The 13,755-nt window shown below is 44.2% G+C and overlaps 1 protein-coding gene across 2 annotated transcripts in view; it reads left to right on the top strand.

Annotated features, from left to right (window-relative positions):
* The window catches only part of CCDC180 (coiled-coil domain containing 180), a 55,665-nt gene that overhangs the window by 16,063 nt on the left and 25,847 nt on the right, over positions 1 to 13,755 (top strand). For both annotated transcript variants that reach the window (XR_014215578.1, XM_082207795.1), the window contains exons 14-21: positions 2,265 to 2,438; positions 3,959 to 4,074; positions 5,159 to 5,285; positions 6,236 to 6,275; positions 7,374 to 7,675; positions 9,607 to 9,824; positions 11,809 to 11,984; positions 13,199 to 13,379. Coding sequence is in view for 1 of the 2 variants with exons in the window: in XM_082207795.1 (XP_082063921.1) it covers positions 2,265 to 2,438; positions 3,959 to 4,074; positions 5,159 to 5,285; positions 6,236 to 6,275; positions 7,374 to 7,675; positions 9,607 to 9,824; positions 11,809 to 11,984; positions 13,199 to 13,379 (1,334 nt within the window). In the remaining variant the exon portion in view is untranslated. The remainder of the gene's footprint in view (positions 1 to 2,264; positions 2,439 to 3,958; positions 4,075 to 5,158; positions 5,286 to 6,235; positions 6,276 to 7,373; positions 7,676 to 9,606; positions 9,825 to 11,808; positions 11,985 to 13,198; positions 13,380 to 13,755) is intronic.

Below are 13,755 nucleotides of genomic sequence, written 5' to 3'. Positions count from 1 at the left end.
GCTAGGAGCTAAATGGCACCTTAAACCTAGGTTATGGGCACAACTACAGAATGTTTAGGCGCGTTTTTTTATAACAAGAATACAAAGCTGAAAATGAATGAACTACAGCTAAAATATTATGTTCATTTTTCACATGGTCTAGTCCTTCCCCTGCCCACCTCCCCTAATATTCTTAAGAGGGTCTCTTTTCCAGTCTTCAGAGAGTAGCTGGCAGTGGGGAGGCAGAAAAAGGTACTTTCCTTGCACTCTGTAGTTTTAATCTGAAATCTTAGCTCAGAAACTTCTTGCGCTAATGACATTCCCTGTTGCAAAATGCACTTATGACAATGGGAGTTTCGAACACTGCTCAGGGCTCTTCCCACATCACACCTTTTCCCTAGGCACCCTTCTCTCCCTGAGCCACACTCTTCACCAGTTCCTCCCTAGCATTATCTATCAGGTTGTCTAGGCAATGCAACCCAGATGCCTCAATTGGCACCTTTGAGATGCATTCCTCTATTTTATTTATGTCACTGGATGTTTCCTTGGGAGGAGGAGCAGAGGCGTCTTTCCTATTGGGCTTACTGGTGCCTTGCGCCAGGGTGCTGTCCTCTCAGGGGTGCCCCAGCGAGTGGGGGAGCTGCACAGCTTTGCCAGTGGCCTCCCCTTTCCCTGCACCCACCAGCTGCTCCTTGCCAACCATATGGCTGGCGGGCATGCAGCTTGCCTTCCAAGCCTCCGCAGGAAGAGAGCGATCCCTGCAGAGGCTTCAGGTGGAAGCTGCGCCCCACCAGCTATATGGCTGGCTGGCATGCAGCGCTCTCTCTCTTTTGCCTGCCCAGCCTGTGGGAAGAGGGCGGTGGGCGATGGCGAGGCCACGGAGCTTCCGCGCTGGGTTTGCAGCCCTGTTTGCAGGGTCCCCTTGCCCGTCCTGTTCAGCTACATCTAGCCCGATCTGTGAGTAGCAGCAGCTGCTGCCCTTGTTTCTCTCTCTTCCTGGAATCCTGCCCTGTATTTAATGTTATGGGCAACTCTATCCTGGGGAAGGGAAGCCTCCTCCCTTCGCTTTTCTTCTTCTTCTTCTTCTCCTTCCTCCTCCTCGGGGGTGGGCTCCTTCTCTGCCCCCCCCCCACCAACAAGGTCCCTAGGGATTGTAAAGCAAGCCAGACCATTTAGCACCGACCTACTACTACTACTACTACTGCCCTCCACCCATAGATATCAGGGCGGCTCACAGCCTGAAACTACGGTACTAAGCACATGCTAAAAACTAGAACAAAGGCAAACCAAACCAAGCCAGCAACCCTCCTTCTCCCTTATTTGTGAAACAAGCCTGTTAATTGCCTGTCCAACTGAAAAAAAAGGCACTGAAGGTTTTTGAGATCAATGCAAGCTAAAAAGCATTGCAGGAAGTTGGGCTAGATGACCCACAGGGTCCCTTTCAAGTCTACGTTTTTCTGAAAAACACACACACACAACCCAACTATGGTCCCTCTGCAGTCCTCGCCCCAAGCAACTGTGTGTGAGACTTGCTCCCCAGAAAGTGTGCCTTGTCTGTGGTTTTTGGTCTCTCGTCAGTCCTCTCCCCCCAATCTATTCATATTCCTTTCTCCCTAATCTCCAGTATTACATTTTCCTCTGGTTGAGTCTTAAAACAGAAAGCCCTAGTTCCCAACTGTGTTTCTTGCTGCAGTCCTACTGTCTACTCAGAAGTAAGGTCCTATTAGATTCAGCAGGGCTTACTCTCAGGTGAGTGCAGTTAGAGCTGCAGCCTTTGTGACCCAGGTTTTGGGTTCTTTTTAGGTTCAGGATGTCACTGCTTTACACCCACCCCACAATATTTAAAAACGTCAGCTTTGTACTTAAACACAAATTGGCTGGGAACTTCATTGTCTGTGTCTTTATTAGTTTATTTAAAGAAAGGATGAATTAGAAGAACTACTGAGTCTTGAATGAGTGTTGCTTTGGAATTGAGGACTTCATTAGATTTTCTTCTGCCTTTTCATTTTATTTTGTTCTAAGGGCTTGTTAGAGATAATGTGTAAGTGTGGTGTCAGCTCCCAAAAAAGGTCAACAACTCTAGGAGACGCGGGGGGGGGGGCACGCCAGAGGGATCTTTGCACCACAGCGCCGGATATGCTTAAGACAGCCCTGAGGAGGAGGTTGTGAATAAGATTGGTCCTCACTGATTTAAATTGGGCCCTACCCATCCTCAGCTAAATGCTGATTGCATCTGCTAACAAAAATCCTAAATCACAAATTCTTTCCGCTTGATTTCTCTCCAGGACCACCTAGAACAGTTGGTTAAGCACACAGAAATCAACTGCAGGAATGTCTACCAGTACTTCCAGGATGCTCTCACTCTCTTTGATACCCACAAATGCAACCTTGTTCGTCATGAAAATGAGCTTCACAGTAAAATGAATGAATGCCGAAACAAGCATGAAAATCTAAACAAGGTCAGAGTAGGGGTCTGGTTTAGTGAGGGATGGGAGGACAGAGAATACAATTTGGTAGGCCATATCAGAGATCTTGGTGGGGACAGAAAGAAGAAAGGTTGTTGGCAAATCTGCATGAACTCTTGCATCTTGAATCAGCCATGTGCATTTGCAAAATTTATTTGCACAATTTAATCTGCAATTTTTATTTTCACGTGATTTTGCTTTGGCTTAGTCTATTGAGAAAAGCAAGAACATCAAGAGAGCTCTGCTGGATCAGGCCAAAGGTCCACCTAGTCCAGCATCCTGTTCTTACCCAGTGAGCTCGGGGACTGAGTAGGGGATTTGAACCCTGGTCTCCCGGTCCTAGCCTGACACTCTATATCTATGGCACCACTTTGACTCCGATAACATAAGAGCATAAGAAGACCCTTTCTGGCCCATCATAGTCCAGCATCCTCTTCTCATAGTAGCCAATCAGATGCCCCAGTGGGAAACCCGTACTCAGGACATGAGCAGAGCACTCTCCCTACTTGTGATTCCCAGCTGGTAGTATTCAAGAGCCATACTGCCTTTGACAGCCATCATGACTAGTTGCCACCGATATCCTTAACCTCCTCCTTGAATTTGTCCAGTCATCTTTTGAAGCCATCCTAGTTGGTGGCCCTCACTGCCTCCTGTGGAAGTGAATCCCATAGTTTAACTGTGTGCTGTGTGAAGAAGTCCTTTCTTTTACCTGCCATGACTCTTCCAAAAGTTGCCTTCATTGGACAGACAGCCCTGGGTTCTAGTATTATGAAAGAGGGAGAAAAGATCTCTCCGTATCCATTTTTTCAAAACTATACATAATTATGTGCACCTCTATCATGTCTCTGCTTTTTCAGCTTTTCTCTAAAGTAAACTGCATAGTAACCCCCTTTTCTCTTAAATAAGCTTAACAAAACTACATAGTTATTGTTTGTATTCTCTTCTGTTTTTTAAATTTACTTTAAGTTTCAGAACAAAAGTTTTCCCAAACTAGCTTACAGTCAGTATCCTAAATACATTTTTATATCACAGCCTAATAATTTCAGACAATGAATAAACAAAAGCAAAAACAAATTTTGGGAACAGTATCACAAAAATGCTGACTTAATATATTTTAAAAATTTCTTGAGCACCTCTTGACCAATTCCTGAATGTTTCCCTGAATATCAGTATGCTTTTTAATCATTTGACTGGTTGCCTTATTAAAACAACGGCAACTGTATATTGGCAGATTGTCAGCTTAGGTAGATTCTTTTAGATATTGAAATATGTGTGAAATAACTTACGATTTTAGAAAACTCAACCTGCTGCTCACTGTAAAACTGCCTTATAACTGTTTTAATTTTTATACCCTCTGAACACACCAGTCCCAAAGTAGCTTGGAGCAGCAATGGAAATAAACTCCAGCTTGAATCACTTCAAGTTTTAGCTGGTTTATCTGCCCTGTCCCAAGTAATTAAGCCTTCCAGCATTAACCATTCTAATGCCGACTGCTTCCTTCCATATGGGGCCAGCTAAGGGAAATTAATCTGGATGTGACCGTGGACAAACTGAGGACTCAAAGTTCTGATGAAAAACTGAAGGCCCAGCTGGAGAAGGTTTATGCTGTTTTGGACTTCATTCGAGCTGGGTATGTTTCAAGCAGTGCAGGTGGCAGAGGAAGCACAAATGCTTTGGGCTAGAGATAGATTACAGTATGTATATAAATCCTGTGAAATGACAAACAAGCTGCTGTGTTCTTCTCACTGCATGTTTCGAAGCTTATCTCCACAACTATAAACTTGCTTTAAAAGAAAACTCTGCAAATGCTGCCCTAGGTGTGCCTGTCAACCAATAAGAACAATGTGCTCTCTGATGCACAAAACAGTGAATGGACTGAGACTGAGTCTTCACTGGAATTCTAGGATGTGAGCTGGGAATTTTCAGGGCAGATGCCTAGTCTGGTGAGCTACCATAGGCTGCATGTTTCAAAGCTTTAGAGCAGCCTTCTTGGCCAGATGTTTGGGACTATAAACCCCATCACCCCTGACAGTTGGGCATGCTGGCTTGCCAGTTACACATGCCAAGTCTACACCCACATTGAGGAGATGCAGTAGCAGGACACATGCTTTGTATACAGCAAGTCGTTAGTTCTGTCCCCACTCTCTCCAGTTAAAGAAGATTTTGATGTCAAGAATTGCCATTAAAATTCAAAATTCAAAATCCAAAACCAACATTCTTGATTCAGTGGTTCTGGTTGAATGAATGAAGTTCGCACAATGTTTACTCAATTTAGTTGTAAGTCATCTGTCATAGATGTTTGAATATTCATTGCTGCAAGTTGGGATGCCGACAGATTCTGGCAGTTGTACACGGTGTCTGTTGTTATCGAATGTTGACTTCTACTGCAGCGGCCTCTGATGTCAACCTCTAATCCTACATTAAACATATTTGATGAATTCTTGCACAATCAGATAATATCTGTGGCAAAATTGTTAAATAGGTCCTGGGAGACACCAGGGTTCAAATTCCGCACTCAACCCTGAAGCTCACTGAGTGACCCTGGGCTAGTTGCTGTCTCCCAGCCTAAGCTACCTCACAGGGTTGTTGTGGGGATTAAATGAGGAAGGGGGAGAACCATGTATGTCACCTTGAGCTCCTTAGAGAAAAAGGTGGACAAGTAATGCCGTAAGTAAAAATAATTAAAAAGTTTTGGTTTCTTTCTTTGTTTACAGATATGCAACCTTCCAACAAGATCTCTTGACTAAATTATCCGCTTATCCAGAATGTATTTTACGCAGCCTGAATTCTTACAGCACCTCTGTCAGCCGGTATTTTAATGTGCGGGAAGTCTACAAAGGGGTATGTAGAAAACAAGACTTTGAATTTGACACTTTTGTAACTTAAGTAGGTGCAGGCAGGTGCTGCATCCTTGCACATGCTCCCCTTCCCTACACTGAAATTGACTTCTTGCTCAGTTCATCTAGCAAACGAAATGGGAATAAAAGGGTACAGTTAGTAATTTATCTATTTGCTGTTTTCATTTGTTTTATTTATTACATTGTTTATTACCTTTCTTCCCAAGGAGCTCAAGGTGGCAGTACATAATTTTCCCCCTTCCCATTTCCTCCTCCCATTGACCCTGTGAGGTAGGTTATGCTGGGAGCGAGTGGCTGACCCAAGGTCACCTAGTGAGCTTCATGAAGATACCCGTTAAAGGAGTGGGGGCTGTCTTTTCTTTCTTTGAACTCAGTTAAATTGATGGACTGTGAATGTGTTCCCTTCAGGGCCCAGTTGAATTTGTGACATTCCTAGTCCTCTTGAGCAGCCACTTGTGACCTGACTCAGAAGAGGTAGAGTAACAGTGTGTGAAAAAGGAGTGGAGTTGATCCCCAAGGAAATGGCAACCCCACACATATACACAAAGCTGATGAAGAACATAGCATGGATTCCAGTGTGTTAAAAGCCCCTGAACATGGTTTGGGGGATTGGGAACATGCCATTGGGAACATGGTTTGGGGGATTGGGAACATGCCTGAACATGGTTTGGGGGATTGGGAACATGCCTGAACATGGTTTGGGGGATTGGGAATGCATTTTCTCTCTCTCAGACTCAGCCTTCCAAACCTGTGTTGACCTACCTGTAAGGGTTCTTGTAGAGATCAAAATAAAATGCTGTCAGTGGCATGCAATGAGCACCCAAGAGCGCTGTGTAGATGTCATGCATTAAGTATTATTTGTGGAAAATAATGAATTATCCTTTTTAATTCTTGATATTTTTTCTTTTCCCGCTTTCTTTAAAAAAAAATCAGAAGCCATTCAAGCAAACTGGGGATATGAGTGAAGAGGAAGGTAATTTCTATCCTCCACAATGTAATATAGTATTTTTAAAAGCACAACTTTGCCTCTTACAATCATGAGAATCAGTACCATCCAATCAGGCATTTTGTTCCACATGATGTCAGCATTGAACCTCCAGTATTACGGTACCTATCCTTTGGAACTCCCCACCACCACATACCTAACAGGCCCCTTGTCTGTTGACTTTTCAGGCCATGGTAAAGGCCTTTGCTTTTTCCACAAATATTCATCCCAGTTTGTTTAAACAACCCCTAAGGTCTCTTCCTTCAAAACCCACCATCTCCCTCCAAGATTTTCAGGAAGGGGAGGCTGCCCTTGAGTGAGACTACTTAAGCTGTAAGAGATGGCAGTGTGGAAAGTAAGAACACATATCACCAACACCCTCATTGCCAACCCTCTGGAGGTGACCCTTGTGTTATTTTTTCCTTTTCCTCAACTCAAGGGTGGGGAACTTCAGGTCCAGAAGTCAAATATGGCTCCCTAGGCCACACTGTCTACTAGCTCTGCTTTGCCCCCTCCTTGCATATTTTTGCCTAGTTGGGCTAAGTCCTTGAACTCTGGTTTTGCCTCTTGCTTGCCTGGACAGAGGCAGGAGAGCTGTGGGAGGGTGGGTGAGTGTGTGTAGAAATCAGCACTATGGTGATTTGTAGTGTTCTCCCACTTTTGCCTCTGCCCCCCCTCCACTGCCATAAGGCCCTCAGAAATTTACCTAGAAGGGAATGTGGCCCTCTGGCTAAAAAGGGGTTCCTCCCCTCCTCCTCCTCCTCCTTGTTTTAGTATTCATATGCCTAGCAATTCATAGAGGGACAAATGGAAGGAAGGCCTCTGTCTCAAAGCTTACAATCTTAAAAATGCAAGGAATTACAGCCTTCCATGTGCAGTCTAAATGCATGTTAAGTTTATTCACTCACAATTAGCTCATTGCTCTCTCCTTCTGCCCCCTCCCTTTGCTGTCTCCCTCCCCACCTGTGAAATTTTAACTGTAAGCTCCCTAGGGTTGAGGCCACCTCCCTTGCTTTAATTTTTCCTCTTCAGAGCACTGGATGGCACCTGTGTTCACAATAATTTCATTTTATGCTCTTTGGGCAGAAATGGGGGAGGACATTGAAGAGTCAGACAGAATTGAGGAGGGCTTCTCTGAGAACAAAAGCAAAGAAGAAGAAAAAGAGGAACAGCAGGTGGAGGTGAACCCAGAAGCTGAGGAATCGAGAATTACCGTAGCAGGGGATTCAGAGAGCTCTGCTCCAGAAAGCGATGGAGCGCTCATACCCAGAGACGGCAGTTTTATCCTGGAAAGTGACAATGTGGAGAAATCTGATGAAGGGAGCAGTTCTACTACGCAAGAGGCAGTTGAGGTCCGTGACGTGGAAAATGCCACAGCACCAGCATTTGTGAGTTTCCACCGGGTTGGGGTGGGGGAACAGAATGACTTTAGCAAACACAGAATGACATAGAAGAAGCAAGACCTGAGCACAAGAGTGCTCTCCCTTCCCTTGGTTTCCAGCAACTGGTATTCAGACGCATTTCTACCACCAATCATAGAAGCCATGCATGGCCATCATAGTAAAGGCCGTTGATAGCCGTCTCCTCCACGAATTTGTCCAATCTTCTTTTAAAGCTATCTAGGTTATTGGCTATCAGTACCTCTTGTGTGGGACGTGGGTGGCGCTGTGGGTTAAACCACAGAGCCTAGGACTTGCTGATCAGAAGGTCAGCAGTGCAAATCCCCGCAATGGGGTGAGCTCCTGTTGCTCCGTCCCTGCTCCTGCCAACCTAGCAGTTCAAAAGCACGTCAAAGTGCAAGTAGATAAATAGGTACCGCTCCTGCGGGAAGGTAAACGGCGTTTCCGTGCGCTGCTCTGGTTCGCCAGAAGCGGCTTAGTCATGCTGGCCACATGACCCGGAAGCTGTACGCCAGCTCCCTCAGCCAATAAAGCAAGATGAGCGTCGCAACCCCAGAGTCAGCCACGACTGGACCTAATGGTCAGGGGTCCCTTTACCTTTACCTCTTGTGGAAGTGTGTTCCATAGGTTATCTATGTGCTACATGAAGAAGGGCTTCCTTTTATCTGTCTTGAATCTTCTAACATTCAGCTTTGTTGGATATCCATGTGTGCTGTTGTAATGAGAGAGGCAGAAAAATCTCTCTGTCCACTTTCTCCATGCCATGCACATTTATTTGTGTGTGTGTGTGCATAGCATAGTATTTTGCATTTTTCTATTTACATATCATACGTTACCATCAAATATTCTTTCCATATAGACTTCCTAGCCTAGCCTTCCATGGTGTCTGTAATATGTCTGGTATTGCTGTATATCCATATATTAATCCACCCTACTTTTTCCTTTCTAATTCTTCTTTGTATTTAATTGTTGTTCAGAGAATCACCCCTACTTGTAATTTCATTTTAGTATCATTTTTTTAAAAAAATACTCCCCAAAAGTTTCCCATTCACCCTTTATTTGTTTTCCATCCTGATTCCTTATTTTGGCTGCCATGCTTCCAAGTTTGGCATATTCTGTCAATTTATGCAGTCATTATTCTTTTGTTGGTGTTTCTTTTCCCGCCCAACTTTTAGCATACACTATTCTTGCTGGTGCTGCAGCATTAAAAAAAATATTATATAGCCTTGCAGGGAGCTCATAATCAATTATTGCTAATAGAAAGGCTTCTGGTTTCTTCAGAAATGTAAATGGGGGTGGGGGGGAAGATGAGCTCATTGTAAACCATCTCCCAGTATTTTTGGGGTTATTTACACTGCCACCACATATGTATGAAAGATCCCTCAATCTCTTCATGTTTCCAACACAGTTTGGACCCTCTCTTGTACATTTTAACATTTTAACTGGGCATCAGATTCTACTGCCATGCACAGTTTTAAGCATCATGTAGTGTTTTCCTTGCCTTTTCTCTAAACGAAAATATCACATGCACTGCAATGTTTCTTCATATATTACAGTGCATGATTCCTGCGTCCCAGAAATCCTGGGAACTGTAGTTTAGCCCTCAGAGAGCTGCAATTCCCAGCATCCTTAGGAAATTGCAAGATTTTGGGGGGAAAGTTATACTCTTTAAACCTAGACAGCCTAAGAGGTCTTGTGCAGCAGGTCCAGTCTCTCCCCCCCCCCCAAGACTGGACATACTGTGATATAAGAAAAACAATGAAGAATTGCCCTGGAAAGGTGTGGGATGAAACCCTTCATTTGCTGAAACATCATCTAACCTCCCTGCAAACAATTCTTACCTTATGCCATCCAGTGGCTTAAATGTTGCTTTTAATTGGGAACCAATGTCATGGTTTCTCCCTTTGCCTCATCCGCAGGTGAGGCTCTCTAGGACACCGTCACGCCTGATGGAAATGACCACTGAGTTCTTCACTACATCCAGTGGAAACACTTACAAGGCAGTTCTGAACTCACCAAAGCTTAAAATCAAGAAATCTGAGAAATATTATGTGGGGAAACTGAAGGTGAATTTGCTGCCCTCCTACCTAGAGCAAGTGTACCTCTCTGAGAGTTTCTTTACGGATGTGAGAAGGCAGTGAGTAGGACTTCAATCTCTTCTCTTAGTTTACAGCTCGATCCCATCTTCTGCGTGGGTTATGTTCCAGTGGTTTGTGCATAAAAGCAAAATTACACAAAGCCAAAACCACCCCGACCCCTGAAATGAGGTTGGGGCCATCTAAGATCTCAGACTGCCCTGCAGGATCTTGCAAGGGCTTCTAGAGCCCTTGCATGGTCCTCCCAGAGCCTAGTAAGCAAGGCAGAGGGCTTAAAACTCTTTCTATGAAGGGAAAGACCCCTGGCAAACAAGGCTGCCTTATCCACTTTTTATTTATTTAATTTTTTTGTTGAGTACATAAAGTTGTATTTGTGTAGTTGAAGCCTGTGTGAGATGCAATCAACCTGTAGTTTAATAGCATTTATTTATATGTTTTAATTAAAAACATTTACATGCCGCTTAAAAAACATTTACATGCCGCTTGTTGTCCTACCGCCAGCGGGTGAAGACTGTTTTGTTCCAGCAGGCTTTTGGAAGCCTACTGCTTTTAAGGAAAGGGCTTCTAAATAGCACAACATTGTTTTTACTACTTGCATTTTAATGTATTTTTTTGCATCTGTTATAGTTTTTAATTCTGTTATAGTTTAATTACTTTTTTGACTATCATCTTCTATATGCTTTTAGCTTCCTGTGTGTTTTATCTGTGTCTTTTTTAGCTTTTGTGAGCAGCCTTGAGTCTCAGTTCAGGGAAGCTGGAGCATAAGTACATTTTAAAAACAATACGTTAGTAAAAACAAAAATGCAGCCCAAAGCCTGAAAAACAGCAATATAGAAACTGGTGTGGACAAAAGTGCAGAAAACAGATGTCCCGTAGATTTCAAACACATAAATTCAGGTCTGATTTATAGGCCAGGGAGAATGCCTGAGTAAAGACACAAGTCTTTGTAAGATATCTGAAGTGACTGATGGCTGCTGCTTCATGTGTGACAGAGGGAAGAGCTTTTCCCAATATAGGAGCAACAGCAGAAAAAGTTTCTGAGTCATCACCCTACAATATTTTGCAGGGTGCTATGTCACAGGTAGAATTTCTCTAGATGATCTAAGCAATCTTACGGTATTAATACAGCGGCACATAGCCTTCCAGGTAAATGCCTTTTTCAAGAAGAACAAGAACGAGAAGAAGATTGTTCAAGGCATCTTCCAGCATAAAAATCAAAACAAGATGAGCTTCTGGCTGTGGACTACCCTCTGGACATTCCATTGCATCTGATCCTAAGGATCTTTAGCATAATTAGGGGAAATGAATGATTGAAGTTTGAACGTATACATTCCTCTGAACCTGCAACCTCCTTCAGTGGTGGTCTTGGAAGGATTGTTGCTGTTCTCTCCCCCCCCCCCCAACCCCAAAAAATCTTCAAGACTTTATTATGAAGTTAAAATAAGAATCCAGTAAGAAATAAGAAATAAAAATTTAAAAGTAAGTTTTCCCCCCCCCATAAAGCCATTACTATATAAAATACATTCTCAAGACTACACATTGAATTAGATGTTACAAAAACAAACTGACCCGATACAGAAAGAGTACAAACCAAAGGTTACAAATACAAGCCATATTTCATTGGGATTTGCCACCCCCATGATTGGCCTTTCATATAAGTAACAAATGGCCCACCCACAAAGAAAGCTTCCCATCACATCTCTGACTCACCACTTCTGAGCAAGAGAAATGCTTAGCACAGAAGCTCATACATAAAAATGTGGAGGGAGGGTGCTTAGCTAATCCGAGGATGGACAGTTCTTCCCATAAACCTGGAGCAAAGCATGTCTCCTACTTTTTTAAATTCTGAAGCAAAGCATAGCCAGAGTTGCCAGAAGCCTGTGAAGCTCTGGGGTTCACCCACATTGCGTGATGCAACACAGTGAACACTGATGAAGTAGAGATGAGAACTTATGAAAGAGAGATTTGTTCCTGTAAGCAGAAGGATGCCCCAACTTTTCCCTTCCTTCTCTTTCCCCATCACAGAATCCGGCTGCAGTTTTTTGAACACCTGGAGAACTGGTATTCTGAGACGTTGTCCAAGGCCTGGGTCATTGTGGACTCCAAGAAAGAAGAGATCAGCGCTGAACTGCAGCTGCGTGCTCACCTTCATGAGCCAAGGCGGGAGCGCATCGAGAAGGATGTCTATGATGTCAGAATGGGTATTAATGTTTTCACTGCTGCTTGTTACCAATGTGACACAATTGTTTCAGCTAGCCCACCTACTCCCCACTAACACTAAGGCCACATCCACACCATACATTTGAAGCCCTACAATACCACTTTAAACAGTCATGGCTTCCCCAGAAGAATTCTGGGGGCTGTTAAGGGTGCTGAAAGTCATAAGAGGGGACTTCCTAGACCAGGGGTCAGCAACTTTTTTCAGCCGTGGGCTGGTCCACTATCCCTCAGACCATGTGGTGGGCCGGACTATATTTTGGAAAATAATATGAACAAATTCTTATGCCCCACAAATAACCCAGAGATGCATTTTAAATAAAAGGACACATTCTACTCATGTAAAAACATGCTGATTCCTGGACCATCCACAGGCCAGATTTAGAAGGCAATTGGGCCGCATCCGGCCCCCGTGCCTTAGGTTGCCTACCCCTGCCCTAGACAGAGGACTAGGACCCAGGAGACCATGGCTCAGATTCCCCTCAGTCATGTAATTCACCAAGTGACCTTGGGCCAATCACTGCCTCCCAGCCTAATCTACCTCACAGGGTTATTGTAAGGATGAATTGGGGAGGAGGAGAACCATGGACACGGACTCAAGCTCCTTGGAGAAGAAGATGGGATAGAAATGCAATAAATAAGTGTGTATCTGAAGAAGTGTGTATGCACACGAAAGAAGTGTGCATGCACACGAAAGCTCATACCAAGAACTAACTTAGTTGGTCTTTAAGGTGCTACTGGAAGGAATTTTTTTATTTTGGCAATAAATAAACTGTAGTTCTAGGAGGGGAATAATGAGTATCTGCAAATAATATAGGCAGATTTGCTATATATGGTTGTGCCCAGCTGTTAGGTTAAATTCCCCCTGCCCTCCACCGACCATTGTCACCCTGGCCTCAACTGGTAGGCAGAGGATCAAATTCAAAATGTTGACAAATTTGTGGAGGCTGAATTTATAAAAAGCGAAGGCAAGGATGGGTTTTTGGAAATTTGTTCAGTGGTGTCTGGACACACAAATAAATAAATAAATAAATATGTATGTATGAGCAATGGCACCCCTTGGCATTGCGGGGGGGGGGGGAGGAATATGGATTGCAAGTCTTTCCAGATTTATCTTACTTTCAACTCCCACTGGCTTGAACCTAAAGCATTCTCTCACCCCACCCCTGCACGCCTTTCCTTCCCCCACCCCTCTCAGCGGAGCTGCGATTTCACAACGACCGCTTAGTGCGACACTGCAGTGGTGTGGTGGAGGCCCTGAATAAAGAAAAAGCCGCCTTCTCCAAGCTCCGAGAAGACCAGAACCATGTTAGCAAGACTTTCCGGCGGAAGATCCAAGACATGGAGAACATCTTCCTGATGGAGACCAGGGCAGAAAAGTCAGTTGGGGGGGGAGGGGGTCGCACAGCTTTCCCCCATGCCTCTTCAGTCCCAGGGAATTGGTTGAGCAGGGGCTACCTTATCACAACATCAGGTTTCCTGAGTGCTTTTGATTTTGGTGGTACTTCTGGATCCAGGTCTCTCACTGGAGGCTCAGTGGCTGGAAGTGCCTTTTACCAACTGTGACTAGTTCAACAGCTGTGGCCATTCCTGGACCAGGGAAGCCTTGCCACAGTTGTTTATGTGTTGGTTACTCCAAGACTGGGTTGCTGCCATGCACTCTGTGTGGGGCTTCCCTTGAGTTTGATCAGGAGGCTGCAGTTAGTGCTGAATGTTGCAGCACATACACCCACTCAATCACTTTAATCTGTGGAA

This window comes from Podarcis vaucheri (assembly GCF_965113315.1).
Source record: "Podarcis vaucheri genome assembly, chromosome: Z".
Classification (NCBI taxonomy): domain Eukaryota; kingdom Metazoa; phylum Chordata; class Lepidosauria; order Squamata; family Lacertidae; genus Podarcis; species Podarcis vaucheri.
This window is presented reverse-complemented; position numbering and strand designations above follow the sequence as displayed.